Source organism: Eumetopias jubatus, unplaced genomic scaffold, assembly GCF_037043125.1.
Source record: "Eumetopias jubatus isolate StellerSeaLion01/CBP00866 unplaced genomic scaffold, mEumJub1_p1.0 scaffold_2, whole genome shotgun sequence".
Taxonomy (NCBI): domain Eukaryota; kingdom Metazoa; phylum Chordata; class Mammalia; order Carnivora; family Otariidae; genus Eumetopias; species Eumetopias jubatus.
In genome coordinates this window covers 77,580,516-77,598,637 of record NW_028274808.1, presented here as the reverse complement: position 1 = coordinate 77,598,637, position 18,122 = coordinate 77,580,516, and the positions used below count along the sequence as shown (strand labels likewise).

Genomic DNA, 18,122 nt, shown 5'->3' with positions numbered 1-18,122 from the left:
TGGTGGCTCATGTGTCAGTGTTGAGCCCATTCCTATTGGTGTCCCAAGCCAGGAAGGCATCAGGGAAGCCTGGAGAAGGAAGCAGCCTCTACATCAGAAGCTGGAATAAGAAGTGAGTCTGAGAGGATTTCAAGTGGTGTATGAAAGGTATTTGCCACAACTCTCAGAACAGTCCATGAGCATCTCTTCCCAACTCGCATATTCAGTGATGTAACATTGGTAGCTTGAAATTGGCTACTTCAGAGTATTTACACCATGGAAACTGGCAAAGCTATAAATCAGGCTTCCTCCCTCTTGCCCACCATAGCCAGTTATTAAACATTCGCTAGCACCGCACTGACTACAAGTTCCGTTTTTCAGAGAGCTACAGTTTACCCCTCTCCTGCTCCTTCTCAGAACTGCAGCCACATTAGTTCTTTTTGTACTTCTTTGAAATCACTTCTGTGCTTCCCTCCTTTGGGCCATTGCAGATGGTTTTCCCATGGCCTAGAACTCCAAGCAGGAATTACTTCTTGACTGAGTAATTTCTCTACATCTTTCATAGCTTACAATTGTCATTGCCTCTGGAAAGCCTTTGCTGACCCCCAGTCCAGGTCCCATTCATTTGTCAACTACTTTTAACTGCATATAAGTGATTATTTAATTGATACCTGTTTCTCCAGCTAGACTGCAAATTCCACAAGGGAGCAAGTCATCACCATTTTTCTCACTTTTGCATTCCACATACTGAGTTTGTACATTTACTGAATATCTCAACAAAAATTTTTCAATCAACAGTTATTAAAAGCACTTTTACCATTCTCCCATGGGTGGAATTGCAATTGTTTTAAGAGTATTAGAAGAGTCCTTAAACTTGAAAATGGGGGCGGGGGACCATGTTGAGAGGACAACACAAGACATTTTTTGAATGGGCATCACTGCCACCTATAATCCATTGATATAAACCCCCAGTCACATAGCTCTACCTAACTGTGAGGGACATGAGAAAGGTACGTTAGCCAAGTGCCCAAGAAGAAAGGATATAGTAATAAGTTTGATAAACTAGCCAGTCTCTGCCACAGTCAGCCCTTTTGGACATCAAATATCTATCCATTTTTATTTCCTGACAAATCACACTCTTCCTCCCCGCAAAGGAGGACCTAGAATTCAACCAAAGTACACATCCAGCTCAGAGTCCAGGATCTCTGGCTGTTTGCAGTCTTCCCCATCAGGTCCAGGTGTGGCTCCTTCTGGCCAGGTAATAATGTGTACCAAACATAAAAATTATTTCCACCTTTCCCCAGAAGCACACAACATTCAGTAGTGGGGCAGGTACAGAATAACCTCAGGAAAAACTCCCTTAGTGAAAGGAAAAAAGAGAAGACACATAGCAATCACCATACCAAAGAAGTTATAGAATCTGCTGGGGAGTCACTGAGAAGCCCCTTACCCTGGAGGTGGCGAAGCTCTTTGAGTATACAGTGATTCTGTTCTGGGAGTAAACTCCCATATTCATTTTTTTAGTGGCCCCTGGATCCACTCTGGGAAGTTTTTTCCCTGTTTGTTGGCCATATCTTGCTATTATCCTCCTTCAGAACTGTAAAGCTTTTGTGGGTCACTTCCAAATAAAGCCTCCTTATTTTACTTTTGAATATTCAATTAAACCAAGGTTCATGGTTTTCACTGGCAATAAAAGTCTCTAAAATATTTGGTAGATTTTTAAATCTATTTTCTTCTAATTAATTCTTCAAGCCAATAACCACATTGAACGTGTTTTTTTTTTTTTAAGCATAGTTTTAAATTTTCTTTTTATTTTCACTTCTTCACCCCTTGCCTTAGTCTTTCAACTTAGTAAGTGCCTGGAGGTGATCTGAGATAATGGGCTGGGTTAGGAAGGACATAGCCTTAATCTGATTTTTGCTGCATTGATAAGTCTTAGACATTTGCTCAAAACCAAGGACCCAGATACCTGGTATGACTATGCCCTTTCATTTCTGCTTGCAAACCAGCCAATGCTTTTGTTAGTTCATCTCTTTTTTATAACTTCCCAAAGGCAGCCAGAACCACCAACATATTTCAATAATGCTATTTCCCAACTTCATCACCTAGAACAACAAAGCTCAGTAGATACATGGTCTAGATTCCAACTGGTTTCTGGCGGCAGTTTTACCATTACATAAGATACATCTCCAACCCTTTAATATGCCGTATCTGTTTCCATGCTGCCACTTAGGACAAACCACTATGCCAGTGAATCCCACAGCTCTTTCCCTGTGTCTTATGTTCCATCCATTGTTGACCAAATCTAGATAACTCTACCTCTCAAATATCTCTAAAATCTCTCCCCTCTGTTCTGTCCCCAGGGTTGCTACCTTAATTCAAGTAATCCTTTCTCATATAAATTAGTCCCCTCATTGGTAGACGCTGTGCCTCCAAAAGTCACCACATCTCATCTCTGCTCCCAGAAATGTTCTAAAATGCCAATGTGATCACTGCAACTTCTCATTAAAACATCTGGATGGTTCCCATTGCTTTAAGGCTAAAATTCAAAGTTCTCCAATATCTAATCTCATCTCTAATTACTCTTCAATCCTCATTTCAGTTATGTAAAATAATTTTAGTTCCTGCAAATATATCACTATCACTTTCTCGGATATCCATTATCATGTAGAAGTTAGACCATTGGACCAGATAGAACTTTTCTTCTTTCTTGAGTAAACTTATTCATCCTTCAAAATGTACCAAAGACTTTATTTTTTTTTAAGATTTTATTTATTTATTTGACAGAGAGACAAAGCGAGAAAGAACATAAGCAGGGGAGTGGGAGAGGGAGAAACAGGCTTCCTGCTGAGCAGGGAGCCCGATGCAGGGCTAGACCCCAGGACCCTGAGATCATGACCTGAGCCGAAGGCAGACGCTTAACGACTGAGCCACCCAGGCGTCCCTGTACCAAAGACTTTAAATCTCCTAAGAATACATCCCTGATTACTATATCTGAATTAGGTATCTTTCCTACTGATTTCAAAGCAGAAAGCTTGTTTTTATTACAGTATGGGTCACACTATAATTACATATATCAAGTTTAAACTTCTTGAGGACGAACAGCATATCTTTTGTCTCTATACATCTCACATACACCAAGTAAATATTGGTTGAACAAATGCATGACCCCCACAATTATGGCACGGCGGTGACCCCCAACATCAATCTTCAATCTCCACCTGTCTCTTTTCTCTTAACTGCCAGATCTTCAATTCCAACTTCCTGATGACTCTCTCCATATGCGTGTCTACTTAGCAGATCTAAAATTGAATCCATTATCTTTCCCATCCCCTTCTCCACCTGCCTAAAATCCATCTGTCCTCTGAATTCTGATCTCAACTTAATGATGTCTATCTACCCAGTTTTCCAGTCTAGACACTTCAATGTCTTTCTTTAGGAATTCTTTGGTCAGGTGAGTTAGTGATAGGTTAAAAACAGCAAGCAGAGTTCTTTTCTGCAGCATTTCATACAGCTTTCAATATGTTAATGCTCAATATGAATCTCAACCAGTAAATGCATTTTCTTAAACTTACCTAACTAGAGATCCCTTTTGCTGAGATGAATCCCTCAGAACTAGTATTCAGAAGACTACACTTTGAGAAACGCTGCTGTAAACCCCTCTCCACCTTCTTCCCTGCCCTCAGGCTTGAAGCCACCAGTCACCAGCGGCTTTCTATTATACACAGGTTCAAATCCTCGGCCTATTATATTCTCTTCTAAATCTAGCCTCGCTCACCTTCCTAACCTCACTTCTTATCACATCTCTCCTTTCCCAAAACGCATCACATTCTTGCTTCCTTCAGAGCTTTAATATTTTCCTCCCATGGCTCAAAATGGCCTCTTCTTTTCCGACCCTACATTTAACAAACTTCTCCTTAAAACCCCTTCCTAATGAGATCTCTTCTTTTTTTTTTTTTTTTAAGATTTTATTTATTCATTTGAGACAGAGAAATACAGAGAGAGAGCATGAGCAGGGGGAGAGGCAGAAGGAGAGGGAAAAGCAGACTTCCCCGACGATCTGAGCTCCCGATGAGGGGCTCGATTCCAGGACCTGAAGATCATGACCTGGAGATGCTTAACTATCTGAGCTACCCAGGCACCCCTACTGAGATCTCTTCTGAGAAACTTTCATTCTGGCACTTGGTTGGTTACTCTTCAATGTCTCCATAATGCTTTGCACTTACCTCTAGTACAGCATATTCACAGACAGCTTGCCTACCCTATCTATCCCGCGCAACAATAGAATTCAAAGCCATAAACTTCTCACTGCTTTATTAACTGTGAACTACACAGTCTGAGGTCTTATATTAGAAGAAATATCACTCTGTTGGAAGACGTGGCTAAGCAATTTTGTCCCAGTAAATTCCTCGTGCCCATTAGCATACTCTCTCCTCTCAATTTCTCGTGGCCCCAGAGCTTCATAACTCTTTTAATCATGGCTCCCCACCTTCCACTGCTAAGAGTTAAAGTGTGGGCTTTTGTTTCAACAAGGAAATTCCATTAAAAGCACACCAGAAGCAAACAGTTTTGCCTGTTGGTTTACTGAACCTCTTTGCTACACCAAAAACTTACCTTTTGCAATCAGATCCATAGAGTCCTTGAATTTTTCCTTTACACTAAAAATGTATGGCTCCTTGAAAGAAGTTCGTTGTGAGGGCTCCTTAAAATGTTCACTTTTGAACAGGTGTTTGGGAAAACAAATACATTTGTGTGCTGTCCGAAATTCTTGGACCACATCAAGTGTTTCCTTTTCTTTAATCTCCAAAGGTATGAATTTGCCAGATTTTGGTTTTTGATGTTTATTTTTAAAAACATTTATAGAAGTACCTTGAACTTTTTTCTGTGAGTAAAACAAAAATAAATTTAATAAAATTTAATTTTAATATTAACCATATAATAAAATTATACATTTTATTAATAAGTTAATAAAATTATATCCACTAAATGCATTTTACAACATACCTTACTATATAAGATATTTACTAGAAAGCATATGACAGTAATCAGGTAAAGCAGATGCTATCCTTTATAGTTCTCCAAAAGCCCTTAACAAGAATGAGGGTTATACTCCACTTAAAATAAAAATGTAAATTCTCCAATAGTAATTTTCTCCTCATATGTGATATTTTCAAATACAACTTTAAAGTCCATTTTAAAATAGAAGTTTTCAAATAGTAAGCATATAAAAATTTAATAATTTTCAAGTATCTTTTAAGCATTTTCAAATGTCCATAAAATGCTAACACTCTCAAACCTCTTTCCGTTGAATGGAAGAAATTATAGCTCATACACGGAAATAGGTTCTCAAGAAAAGTATATTAATAATCAGATATGTATTTCAGATCCTTTCAATCACTTAATTCCTTCTTAATTTTGACTACCTTGAGTAATAGAAAAATAATACAGCCCCAGGTCTCTGACAGGTAATTATCCAAACAATTATAATTGTTCTATTCTAGACATTCTCTTGGTCCATAGATAGAGCTATAGTTCCCTGCCCTCGTCACTCCCCTCCAAAAAAAAGTTGCCAACTCAAGACATCAATAAGGAGGTTTTAATATGCTAGTACTATGTTCTGCCAAGCAACCAAAGATGGAAGAGTATACTCTTATGATTGGATAAAATTCTTTAAAAAGTCACGTACATCTATCTGAAGTACATCTATCCAACTCTTTAGACTGTGAAGTTTTCATCCCATGTGCCTACTAGTGAGATCAATATAATTTAAAATTATTTTTAATTGGCTAGAGGAAAAACTTAAGCAGTGTTAACAGTGTTGATTAGAAAATTAAAACCACCTATGACCAGTCGCAGCCTAGAGGACCATTCAAATGAAACATGTAACAATTATAATCCCCCTCCCCTACACCATAAGCATTGAAAAATATTTAAAATCGTATCTAAAATTCAGTTTTTTAAAAAAAAGTATTGGGGCACTAAACAGGGAGTCTGCTTCTCCCTCTGACCCTACCCCCTCTTGTGCTCATGCGCTCTCTTTCTCAAATACATAAAATCTTTAAAAAAAAATGTTTTAAAGTATTCAAAAGGGGATGGTATAGTGTGGCACACAGTAAGTCATCTTAAGATCCCCTTTCGTCACCTATCTTCCCAAAGACCCATTTGTCACAATAGCAGCTGCTCTCCCAAATTTCCCATCTCCTCTGGAGATGCTTTCCTCTAAAATTTCATCCTGTAGTGACTCTCCTATCTCTTTGCTGACCCATTCCCTTACACTCCTTCTCACCTTCCAAATCTATGCCATTCAGCAAATATTTATTGAACCAGCCACAAAGCTTGTTGCTGGAGATGCAACAGTCAAAAAGAGTCACTGCCCTCAAGGAACAATCAGACTGGTAAACGGCTCTAATGCAAGATGATATGAAAGAAGATACAAGGAAGCATGTCATGCTGGGGGCACACAGCTCATGGCATATTTCCTAGTTTAGCTTTATCTAATAGTGTTTAAAAACAGATATTTATCTGAGATATGTAATTCAAATATTTCTGTGATAATTCATCAAAACATTAAAAATTGGATTAAATGTGCAAATATACAGGTAATTAAATAATCTGTATACCTATAAAAATCTTATTTTTAAATGCAATCTAAAATCAATTTTTATAGCTAGTAAAGATTTCATTTATCTCTTCTATTCAGAATCTATTAGGGTTCATGCAACCATTTGGAACAATCATTGTAGTATACAAAAACAGTTATTAGTTTCCTGAAAAATAAGTTAGATAAAGCCAGAGCATTAACCTCATTTATTTTCTCATAATGTTGGGCAATGAGAGTTTTCGCTTCTTGAAAAAAATCTTGCTTGGTGATCTCTAATACAGGACCTAAAACAGAAACACAAAATGTTTTATTTTTTTAATGTAATTAATGTACTTTCTTAATCACAAATGGCAAAACTATGAGATTAAAATTTGGGCAGTGATGATTCTTGCAGAACATTATAAAAGATAAGTGTTCTAAGTGGACGTTAACAGTGGATGCAAAAGAAGTATGTAATACTCCTTCAATGTAATATTTTACTTTAGAAAACATCAGCTTACAATGGTGAGAGTGATAAGGTAGATTATCCTAATTTATTAAAGTCTAGGGGAAAAGATACAAATGTAGGGATCCGAAGGGGTACATGCACCCAGATGTTTATAGCAGCAATGTCCACAATAGCCAAACTGTGGAAAGAGCCAAGATGTCCAACGACAGATGAATGGATAAAGAAGATGTGGTATATATATACAATGGAATATTATGCAGCCATCAAAAGGAATGAAATCTTGCCATTTGCAACGACGTGGATGGAACTGGAGGGTATTATACTGAGCGAAATAAGTCAATCAGAGAAAGACCTGTATCATATGACCTCACTGATATGAGGAATTCTTAATCTCAAGAAACAAACAGGTTTGCTGGAGTGGTAGGGGGTGGGAGGGATGGGGTGCCTGGGTCATAGACACTGGGGAGGGTATGTGCTATGGTGAGCGCTGTGAATTGTGTAAGACTGTGGAATCACAAACCTGTACCTCTGAAACAAATAATACATTATATGTTATAAAAAAAAAAAGAAGAAGAAGATAGCAGGAGGGGAAGAATGAAGGGGGGGGAAATCGGAGGGGGAGATGAACCATGAGAGACTATGGACTCTGAAAAACAAACTGAGGGCTCTAGAGGGGAGGGGGGTGGGGGGATGCGTTAGCCTGGTGATGAGTATTAAAGAGGGCAAGTTCTGCATGGAGCACTGGGTGTTATACGCAAACAATGAATCAAGGAACACTACATCAAAAACTAATGATGTAATGTATGGTGCTTAACATAATATAATAATAAAAAAATAAAAATAAAAAAGTCTAGGGGAACCAATTATAGTACACAAAATTTAAATCCCCTTCAGCTTTTAAAGTTCTTTAAATGTTACTACACAGACACATAACACGACTTGGGCACAAAAATTATTAACAAATCTAAGTGTGTTTTCTATACCTGATGACTAATTCATATGGCTGTACATTTCTTTACAAATATTTACCTTCCAACTAGTTAAAATTATAACTGCAAAATAAACTCAATAGGTTTATTAGGTAGGAATAGCATTGACATAAAAAATACACATCTACAAATGGATAACATTATAATAACTCTAATCCCATTTATATTTTCTTAAGATTCTTACTCCTTTTATCCCAAGCTATGTATAGAATTCTATAGCATGGACTACGTCATTCTCATTTAGTCTTGTCTAAGTTTTTCTCCTGATATATTTCCTTCATTATTAGCTGATTCTGACTTTTAGAAGTGTTTCTTGGCTTCTTCTTCTTAACCTGGACTCAGTAAAGTTTAAATATATTACCAAATTATTGATTCAAATTGGCTTTTCAATCTAGCCAGTGTGATCCCCATTCCTGTAACTCTACCTCCTTTAGTACTCAGGATCAAGATTTTCTCTCTTCTTTTCACCCTCTCATATTTTAAGCAATTAAAAAATTCATCTTGGGCGCCTGGGTGGTTTAGTCAGTTAAGTGTCTGCCTTCGGCTCAGGTCATGATCTCTGGGTCTTGGGACCGAGTCCTGAGTTGGGCTCCCTGCTCAGCGGGGAGTCTGCTTGTCCCTCTCCCTCTGCCCCTCTGCCCCCCGCTCATGCTCTTTCTCTCTCTCCCCCTCCCTCTCTCTCTCTTTCAAGTAAATAAATAAAATCTAAAAATTAATTAATTAATTAAAAAGTCATCTTCATGCAAACCAAAATCATGAGCTACTGTCTTAGTCCATTTGGGCTCCTGTAACAAAATGCCACAGGCTGGGTGACTTACAAACAACAGACATTTATTTCTCACAATTCTGGAAGCTAGAAGTGCAAGATTAGGGTGTCAGCATGGTCAGGTGAGGGTCCTCTTCCAGGTCCCAGATATCTCATTGTATCCTCACAAGGTGGAAGGGACTAGGGAGCTCTATTGGGGCCCCTTTTATAAGAGCACTAACCCGTTGATTGAGGGATCCACCCTCTGACCTAATCACCTTCCAAAGGCTCTACCTCCTAATATCATCACCTTTTGGGGTTAGAATTTCAACATTCCAATTTTGGGGGGGCCCAAACATTCAGATCACAGCAGACACCACCGCATACTCACCAGAATGGCTAAAATTGAAAAGACTTATGACAGCCAAAATTGGTGAAGCTGTGGAGCTACTGGAACACTCATGTGTCTTTGGCAGAAATGCAAGATAAGATAATCAGCTTGGAAAAATTATAGCAATTTCTTATAAACCTAAATATGCACCTAACCTAGGACCTAGCAATCCCACTCCTAGGTATTTATCAAAGAGAATGAAACATATTTTTACAAAAGCATTGTACAGGAATGGTCCTAGAAGCTTTATTCATAAGAGTTCTAAACTCAAAACAGCCCAGATGTGTATCAACAAGAGAACAGTAAACAAACTGTGGACTATTCACAAATGAAATACCACTCAGCAATAAAAAAGAATCAAGCTACTGACATACACAACATGGATGAATTTCAAAATCATTATGCAAAGTAAGCATCCTTACACACACACACACACACACACACACACACACACTACTTTATGGTTCCACTTATATGAAGTTCTAGTGCAAACACAGCTAATACATGGGAGATAGAAAAGAACAGTGATTTTTCTGGTCAGGGATGGCATGGATTGAGTGAGAAGGGAAAGGAAGGAAATTTCTGGGGTAACAGTAATGTTCTATACTCTGATGCACAGTGGATCAATCGCACAGGCATATGTAATTATTATAACTCAGTGAATATATACTGAAGATTTTGGCATTTTGTTGTCATACATTTTATATCAATAGAATAAAAAATATAAGCAAATAATGAATCCTGACTAATGATATGCATGTGGATGGATGGATACGAAATAAATCAAATGCAGTAAAATATTCATGGTAAAAACTAGGTGGTAAGTCTATGGGTATTAATTTAAAATTCATTCAAGCTTGCTGTATGTTTGAAATTTTCATAACAAAATATTGGGGACAAGTTCTCCCTTCATTCCTTCACAAAATTTCCCCTGACTTTTCTCCATGTAGATTTCAGGGGCCACAGGCAGCTGTTAGTTTGGGGGCAATACCATCCTGAGGACTGAAGCCTGAGGGAGACCCTTGCAATAAAGGAGGAGCCACTTGGACTCTAGGCACCCCCTTGAAAGTGCTGGGTTAGGAGAAAAAGCATCTACTAAGGTGTCCCATCACTGGGCAGTGGAATTGCTGCTCTGCAATCATTCTAGAAAAAAACAACCTCTTTTCTTGCTCCCTAGCTTCTTCCCTCTTTCCACTCTCACCTATGTAAAGTATGTAAGTCATCGACAAACCCAAATCTCCCTGTCCACCCACACTTGCCTCTCTATCGCCCCACATTCAGAGCTATCTACATATTTCTAAGGATATAGATTGGTGGATTTTTTTCTTCTTTCTAATAAAAAAATACTTGTCAAGACTTCATGCACGTGCTTCAAGACGTATACATGTTCCTTGTGTAGATCACAGCACAAAGTCACATGTCAATCATTATATGGTTCACATAAATGTCACCACTCAAAGCCATATGATGCACGGTCCTCACATGGAAGAGACAGGCGTTCTGGAATGAAAACTGTTTCATCAAGTTTCAACTAAAATCTAAATCTACTTTGAGGAGGCTTCTAACCAGACCATGTGCCCCCCAGAGGAAAAGCAGTAACGTATTCTGAGGAGTGATGCCACAACCTCTCCTCTGTTTCTTCCTCTCCTGACCGTCTTTCCTCCTTTAATTCCCTTCTTCTGACTACCTCCCCTATAATTACTTATAATTACAGTATTGCCAGGTGTCATACACATGACAAACAATAAAACTTATTCATAATGAAATGATGAAGTCACTGGTTTTTGGTGAAAATGTAGCTTTATAAAAACTATCATGTCTTCATTCTAAATGAAGATCTAGTCTTCATTTATAGGCAAAGCTGACACGCAGAGGGCCCTTCCGAAGTCAGCCATCCTGGAAGCCCACCCAAGGAGCTGGTCTCCTGAGTTGTTTCCTGATTTTTTTCTACATATCTGCTGCTTTTCCCAACTTCATGCACTACTTCTTGTGAGTACTGGAGACTCCTCTGAGGTCTGCCTGGTCACTCTAGTGAAATATTTGCCTTTCATCGCCACTTTCTGCTATGGACTGAAGACATGTATTCTCCCAAAATTCATATGTTGAAACCTAATGCCCAATATGATGGTATTAGGAGGAGGGCTCTGAGGGTGGAGCCCTCATGATTGAGATTAGTGCCCATTTAAGGAGCCTCCAGAGAGCTAGGTAGTCCCTTCCACCCTGTAAACCTACAGTGAGAAGACATCCGTCAGTGAGGAAGCAGGCCTCGCTGGACACCAAATCTATTGGCACCATTATCTTGGACTTCCCAGTCTCCAGAACTGTGAGAAAAAAGTTTCTTTTGCTTAAAAGCCACTCAGATTATGACATTTTGTTACAGCAGCCCAAACAAACCAAGACACTTTCATTTCAAGCTGCCAGTCCTGAGCCCTTATTGTAATTTAATGTGCTGATAAAGCTGTTGATATTTTCCCGTCTTAATTGGCCTTAGACAGAGGAGTTAAATTCCCAAGGCAGCATCTTACTTCTCTCTGGGCTCTTTGATGACCAGTGTGTCTGGTTTTCCCCATCACCAATAGCCACCTGTCACCTGTGAACTGTGGAGAAGCTACTATACACTCTAGCAATGCTAATGGCCCTCTTGGAGCCAGCAAGTAGATTCTGACTCATCAAGGTACTGCCACCATAAACCCATACAGTCAGGCAGTGAAGTTCTTGAATAGGACAAGGCCTGGGACTGTTCTTAAAGAGGCAGAGAAAGGCAGCCACCACCCGAAGAGAGCAATTTCTCACAGATCCTAAAACGGCTCCAGCTGAAGGCATGTTGACACGCTGACTCCAAGTTGGCACTTAAACCTGAGCCCTCGTTGGCATTTAAGATGCTGAGGCAGCTGTTTGGATTTTCTCCTATAACTAAAAATTAGCCTTTGAACCAAAAAGTTAAATTCTGAAGGTAGCACAAGAGCATTCATATCTCAGTGCCTTAGGAAAGGCAAATGGCTGGTGCCAGTTTGCCCCAGAAAAGAAAAGAAAAAAAAAAAAAAAACAGAAAAGGCAAAGCTAGTGTGTGCTATTTTTATAATTTCAGTTGAATATATATGCTCAACAAATGAGTCTAAAATTATGAGAAATTAAACAACTTTGATGATAAGAATCCATCCAATTAATAATCTTTGAAGCTTCTGTTTCTTTGTTCATAATCTGTTAAGTATACAAGCATTCAGCTTTTATACATTGACGTGCACATTGGAACTTCAATTATTAAGAGGAAGTTGTCAAGGTATGCTCCTTCTCTTAAAAAAAAAAAACCTGTAATTAAGGCTTTGTTTATTTGCAAATATGTACCCATAGCATATAGAGTGACTTTTAAGAGCTCTCATTCCTGAGTCACACTATTTTGGTCTTGAATTACAATTTGCTCATGAATCTTATTTTATTGTCTTAAGCCTTCATTTTCTCATTTGTAAAATGAGGATAATAACAATAATAGTATATCTTGCACAGGGTTGTGAGGATTCAATTGGACTTGGTTACGAAGCACTTAGCACAGTGCCTGGCACATAATAAGTTTTCAATAAATATGAGCAATTATTACTGTAGTTATTGTATTATTACTATCATTGAGCTAAACTCTTCTCCAACCATGTTTATATCATTAATTTCGTTAGTCAATCCTCATTTCTTCAGTAGCACAAAGATAAATTTCAACTTTCTAAATTGGTTTGAATAAATCTGGTATTATAGTTCTTTTTATCCAAAACTAATTAATTAATAGATTTGCAAATAATAAAATTTCATTATACTTTGAATCCTTCAAGTTAGCAACCCCCCAAAAGCAATAAAAATTATTATAAGCAATCACAAATATTTTATGATAAAGTTCATGAAGAGATTGAAAAACTTATACTACCTACATAAAACATGAGTGCAAATATTAACATTTCCATGGGGAAAGATAATGAATTTCTAATGCCAAACAATTTCACTAGGCTAAAATATTTTCTTACATTTATTTTATATTTGAAAAAAAAAACTCACTCTTCGTATATCATCAATTTAGTGGTATTATGACTGGAAGTTCATAAAACTTCAGAATTCTCTTAATGCTTTAGAGCTCTGTGTAACTGCTCTAGTAAATCTGTGAAGTGAAAATACCAGAAGACCTGATTATGGAAGCTATAACAGGGAACAAGCCACTGGCCATCTCTTGATTGTATCATTGAGCAAGTCTTTTCTCCCCTAGAAAGACCTAGGGACTTGCAAACATGTGTTTTTTATAACCATAACAAAAATAACTGGCCTTACTAAGAGGCTTTCTAACCTTCCTACAAACAGGCTGCACTCTCCAGAGACTTCACAAAAATTTACTAAGGAGCTATCCTAAACAAAGATGTATGACTACATGGCTAAGGCCCTCTTTGCCTATATAGTCAAAGTAAGTGCCTGTGTGTTTGATTTCACAGGTGTTAGAAAAGCCATACCTCAGACTCAATGAGGTTTAGTATATGCTCATTAAGTACCTACTAAGTCCCAGATGCTAAGTGTGCTAAATTTGGTGCTAATTTGGTGCTAAATGTGCTGAAATAAAAAGGACATTAGGTATCCCTACCTTCCAGGTATTTAGAGCCTAACTCCAGAAAAACTATTGTCAATAAAGGCCATGACATTCGGTATGATCCATATGCTATGACATAGGCCAGCATAAGTCACCAACATCCCACCAACTGCCAGCTCATGAATGTATGAATTCGCCTTTAAAGATATAAGACTTTGCATTGTATTATTAGAGACAAGGTTTAAAACAGAAATATCCCAAGAGAAATAAAACAATAAAACAGTGAATCAAATCCAGACTAAGGCAGTGGTTTTAAAACTGCACTTCGTCAATTTCATATGCCTTCCGGGCTCTTCCATCTTTCAATCAGAGCATCTCAGACCTTATCTGTTTTACATATTTGAGCTCTTCCTAAGTTTTCATTTTGTAGGAAATATTCCTTGGCTAAAAATAACAAACATACAGCAAACGAGTGAAAAACAAACTAACAAAGGATTGAATATTACTGTGTGTGCTGAAAGATCTTCTCAAAGCAGGTTCAGAGGAAGGGCAGAGTTAGATTAGGAGCTTTAGGGATGAGGAGCAGGGGAGGGAAGCCGGAACAAAGATGGTTTAATTCATTCCAGGGAAAAGAGTTGTAGAAACTAGGAAATGGAAGGGAAGCCCTTCGAAGAGGAACCTCAAAGAAAATAGTTTATATTCAATTTCATTACACGTAAGTGAGGAAAATATAATTTGTCTAATTTCTTTTCAAAAAGAGTTCAAAAGCCAAGTGAAACCCAAATTCCAAGTGGTATATGCCTATCACCTCCTAAAACCTATATTTGACAATCATTTCCACAACACATTCTGCATTAAGACCCAACTCTTCACTTCCAATGAAACAGCATTCTGTTGAATTGTCTCTTACACACTTTTCCTCACTCCCCCACTTTCTTTATTCCTTCTTTAGCAAAGTGGCTTATTGTCTTTGCAATAATAAGGATTAATAGGTTGCCTACCTACCTGAGGGAGAATTTACAGTGCACCTCCCCTCTAAAAACAAAAAAAATAAATCTCTCTACGTTAATCTCTCTCAGAGTGGGACTCGGTTGCTAAGCAAATACAGGGGAATTTCCAGCTTTCAGGATCAAGCCTTCAAATATAATTTAAGTAATTATGGGCATGACCCAAAGGCAAAATGGAACTTAGAGAACATTCTTCCTTTCTGCCCTTTCCATCTAAAAATGTGCTGTATTACCCAAATAGAGAGTTACAGTAATCCACATGGCACTCTATTTGTAGCCTAGAATAGAAGCCCACTGGCTTGTACCATATACTGTCTGGGGTCACAAGAGCCAAGGGGAAGTTGCTTAACCAGAAAACCCTGATAATCCCAACCCTCTATTCAGCACTCTATGTTTCTCAATCAGGCTAGCTAAGCCTAAATTTAAGATTAACCGAAGTGTTGCCAAGTCTAGATCAGCTCTAAAAGAAATACAATGTGAGCCATATATGTAATTTAAAATTTTCTAGTAGTCACATTTTTAAAAATGAAAAGAGATGAAATTAATTTTAAAAACATACAGTAATTATTATAGATTTTATTTAAATTATATCCAAGTATTATCATTTCAACATTAATCAATATTAAAAATTAATGAGATACTTTACATTCTTTTTTGTTCTGTCTTCAAAATCTTGTATTTTGTACTTATATACCTCTCAATTCAGATACTGGCCTTAGATTTTCTAAAGTATCCACTTGCAAAAATATATTCACATACTCAAGTTGTTCCAAACAGTTGTTCCAAACTGTTAAAAGTTTTCTGATGACTGAATTATCAGTTTTTTGTATTGAAATTAAAATGAATTAAAATTAAATATTCAGTTCCTTAGTTTCCCTGGTCACACTTCAAGCACTGAATAGCCATATGTGGCTAGTAGACACCATATTAGACAGCACCCTAAATTAAAACCTGCTATAGATATCTCAAATTTGGTGATATTGAAATAAAGGGAATGAGATGAATTCTTACAAGGTACACCAATAACTTTAGTGTTCTAAGGATTAATAATTAAAAGTTTCCTCAAAGCCGGTGGAGCATGAAGCATTATGCACTGAGTTGTTACGGAAATGTGATACTCACATTCTGCCTTATCAGGCATAGCCTCTGCAGCAACCATGATGGGTGGTTAGGGTGATCTTCTTTTTTGAAAGTTGGGCTCCAAGTCCCTAAACACAATTACATTAAATAATGCATTGATTATAAATACTAATTTTTAGCTATTTCTTTCTCCCACTCATAAAAAAAATTGGATGAATTATTAACACTTGTTATACAGCACTCCTCTGCTCTAAAATCTTCCATGCCTACCCCTCCAAAAGACAGTGATAACAACAGCTAGTACTGGGTGGGGCTCTGTGGTTTACCAAGTGCTTGTATACGTATTACCTTACTGGTTCCGAACAACCTGACAGGAACTATTGTCCCACTTTTGGCAGATGTGGAAACTGGAGCTCAGAGATGTGAGACAACTTGTTGAAGTAAGCAGTTATTTCATAGCACATACAGAACTCAAATCCCCATCTTTGGGCCCGAGTCCTAAACAGGCTTCTCTGATTTCTCACTATTTTCCAAATAATATCCTGTTAATACCTGGCACATACCTTACACATCCTTGCCTTGAGCTTACACACTTGAGCTTAGGTTGAGGCTAGCCTTCTACTCAGAATGCACTGCTCTCACATCTTTTTTTTTTTTTAAACATATGTCCTACCCATCCTTACAGCATAGGTTCAAATCCTACCTCCTTCATGATCACCCAGGCCTCTAGGGGTCTGTTCTTGTAAACACAGTAGTCATGATGTCAATGTCTCATTTGAAACTTACCAAATGCTTCTGTTTAAGGAGCAAAAAAAAAAAAAAAAGAAAAGAAAAAAGAAAAAAATAGAGTGATGAATATAAATAGAAGTCCTATATTCTCAATTAAACTCCAAGTGCCTTGAAAACCAAACTATACTTCATACCAGGGGCTCCTCAACGCTGGATGTCTAGTAGAATTGCCTGGGTGGGAGGTGGTTAAAAATATATCCATCTAGAGTGGAACCTAGGCATCTGCATTTTTTAAGTTTCCCAAAAGATTCAAACAGTCAGCTGGAGGAGCGAACCGCTGCCTTTTGCCTTGACCTTCATGTTTCCCAGCTCAGTGCATCCCATTCTGGAGGTGCTCAAAAAGGGCTGATTAATATGTTTATTGAGCTGAGCCCTTCCTCCTACATTTGAAATTATCATTACTTCCAAAGGATTATTCAAAATACATCAAATGTTGTCCCTACAGCCAGGGAATCAGTTCCACCAGTGCATACTACTGTGTGCTCACACTGCTTTATAATTGGAAATAGTAATATTAAATGCTTTACAGAGTCTCATGGAGCCTCTTGTTCTAAAACTCTAGGTATAATTTTCAGTTAGCTGACTAGAGCACCAAACTGTAGTGAAGTGTTCAAGACCTGTTAAATAATTTGGGGATTATTTGAGTAAATCCACAAGCCGTGGCTCAGTGGGTTAAGCGTCTGCCTTCGGCTTAGGTCATGATCCTCGAGTCCTGGGATGGAGCCCCGCATGGGGCTCCCTGCTCGGCGGGAAGCCTGCTTCTCCTTCTGACCCTCCCTCCTCTCATGCTTTCTCTCTCTCTCTCTCAAATAAATAGATAAAATCTTTAAAAAAAATCCACCAACCATCATGGCCCTATGGAAGTCATGACTCTATAGCCACATGCTCTTAGATAAAAGGCTACGACACTTTCCCTCAACTTCTACCCAGAGGGGGTAAAATTTTATAGTTACAGTTTTAAAATAACAAATCTGGAACATCCAAAAATGATTAATTCTCAAGTTGTCAGCATTATACCATGGGCAAGAGCACCAACCATGTACCTCATCTGCCTGGTTCTACAAATGAACTGGGACAAATTAAAATACTGCACCTCTCTTAGCAATTAACAATCAGAACTCATCTTCTGGTCTCGCTTAATTACTGTCTTCTTTTCATTTAAATATGAGAAGAAAATAAAGGTATTTTGTGCTGTCATTTTCTTGTTTTAATCTCCATAGAAATGGACTCTTCTCTGGGGCGTTTGGCTCCTCCACCTTAATTCAGTGTGCCAGGAGTGTCAGCCTGCATTAAATTGGCTGGCAAGCAAGACATCCCACAGCCCTTTTAATGCACAAAACTAGCCAAGCATCCTAAAGGGGTGCTGGCATGGTAATGCCCCCGCAAACCGAGGTGATAGAGGATGCTGAGACAGGAGCTGGGGGTGGAGGAAGCCCTGGAGGATGGAATTACTTAAAGATAAGCAGCACACTGACATGGAGTATCAGCAGATAGAATCCCTCTCCACTTTACATCCCCAGCAGACAGTTAGGAAACGC

At 38.1% G+C, this 18,122-nt stretch overlaps 1 protein-coding gene across 1 annotated transcript in view; it reads right to left on the bottom strand.

Annotated features, from left to right (window-relative positions):
- IQCM (IQ motif containing M) overlaps positions 1–15,874 on the bottom strand; it is a 367,401-nt gene extending 351,527 nt beyond the window's left edge. The window contains exons 1-3 of the mRNA XM_088021330.1: positions 15,838–15,874; positions 6,782–6,864; positions 4,594–4,861 (exon numbers count right to left, since the gene is read on the bottom strand). Of these exons, the coding sequence (XP_087877456.1) occupies positions 4,594–4,861; positions 6,782–6,864; positions 15,838–15,874 (388 nt within the window). The remainder of the gene's footprint in view (positions 1–4,593; positions 4,862–6,781; positions 6,865–15,837) is intronic.
- Positions 15,875–18,122: the final 2,248 nt, after the last annotated feature.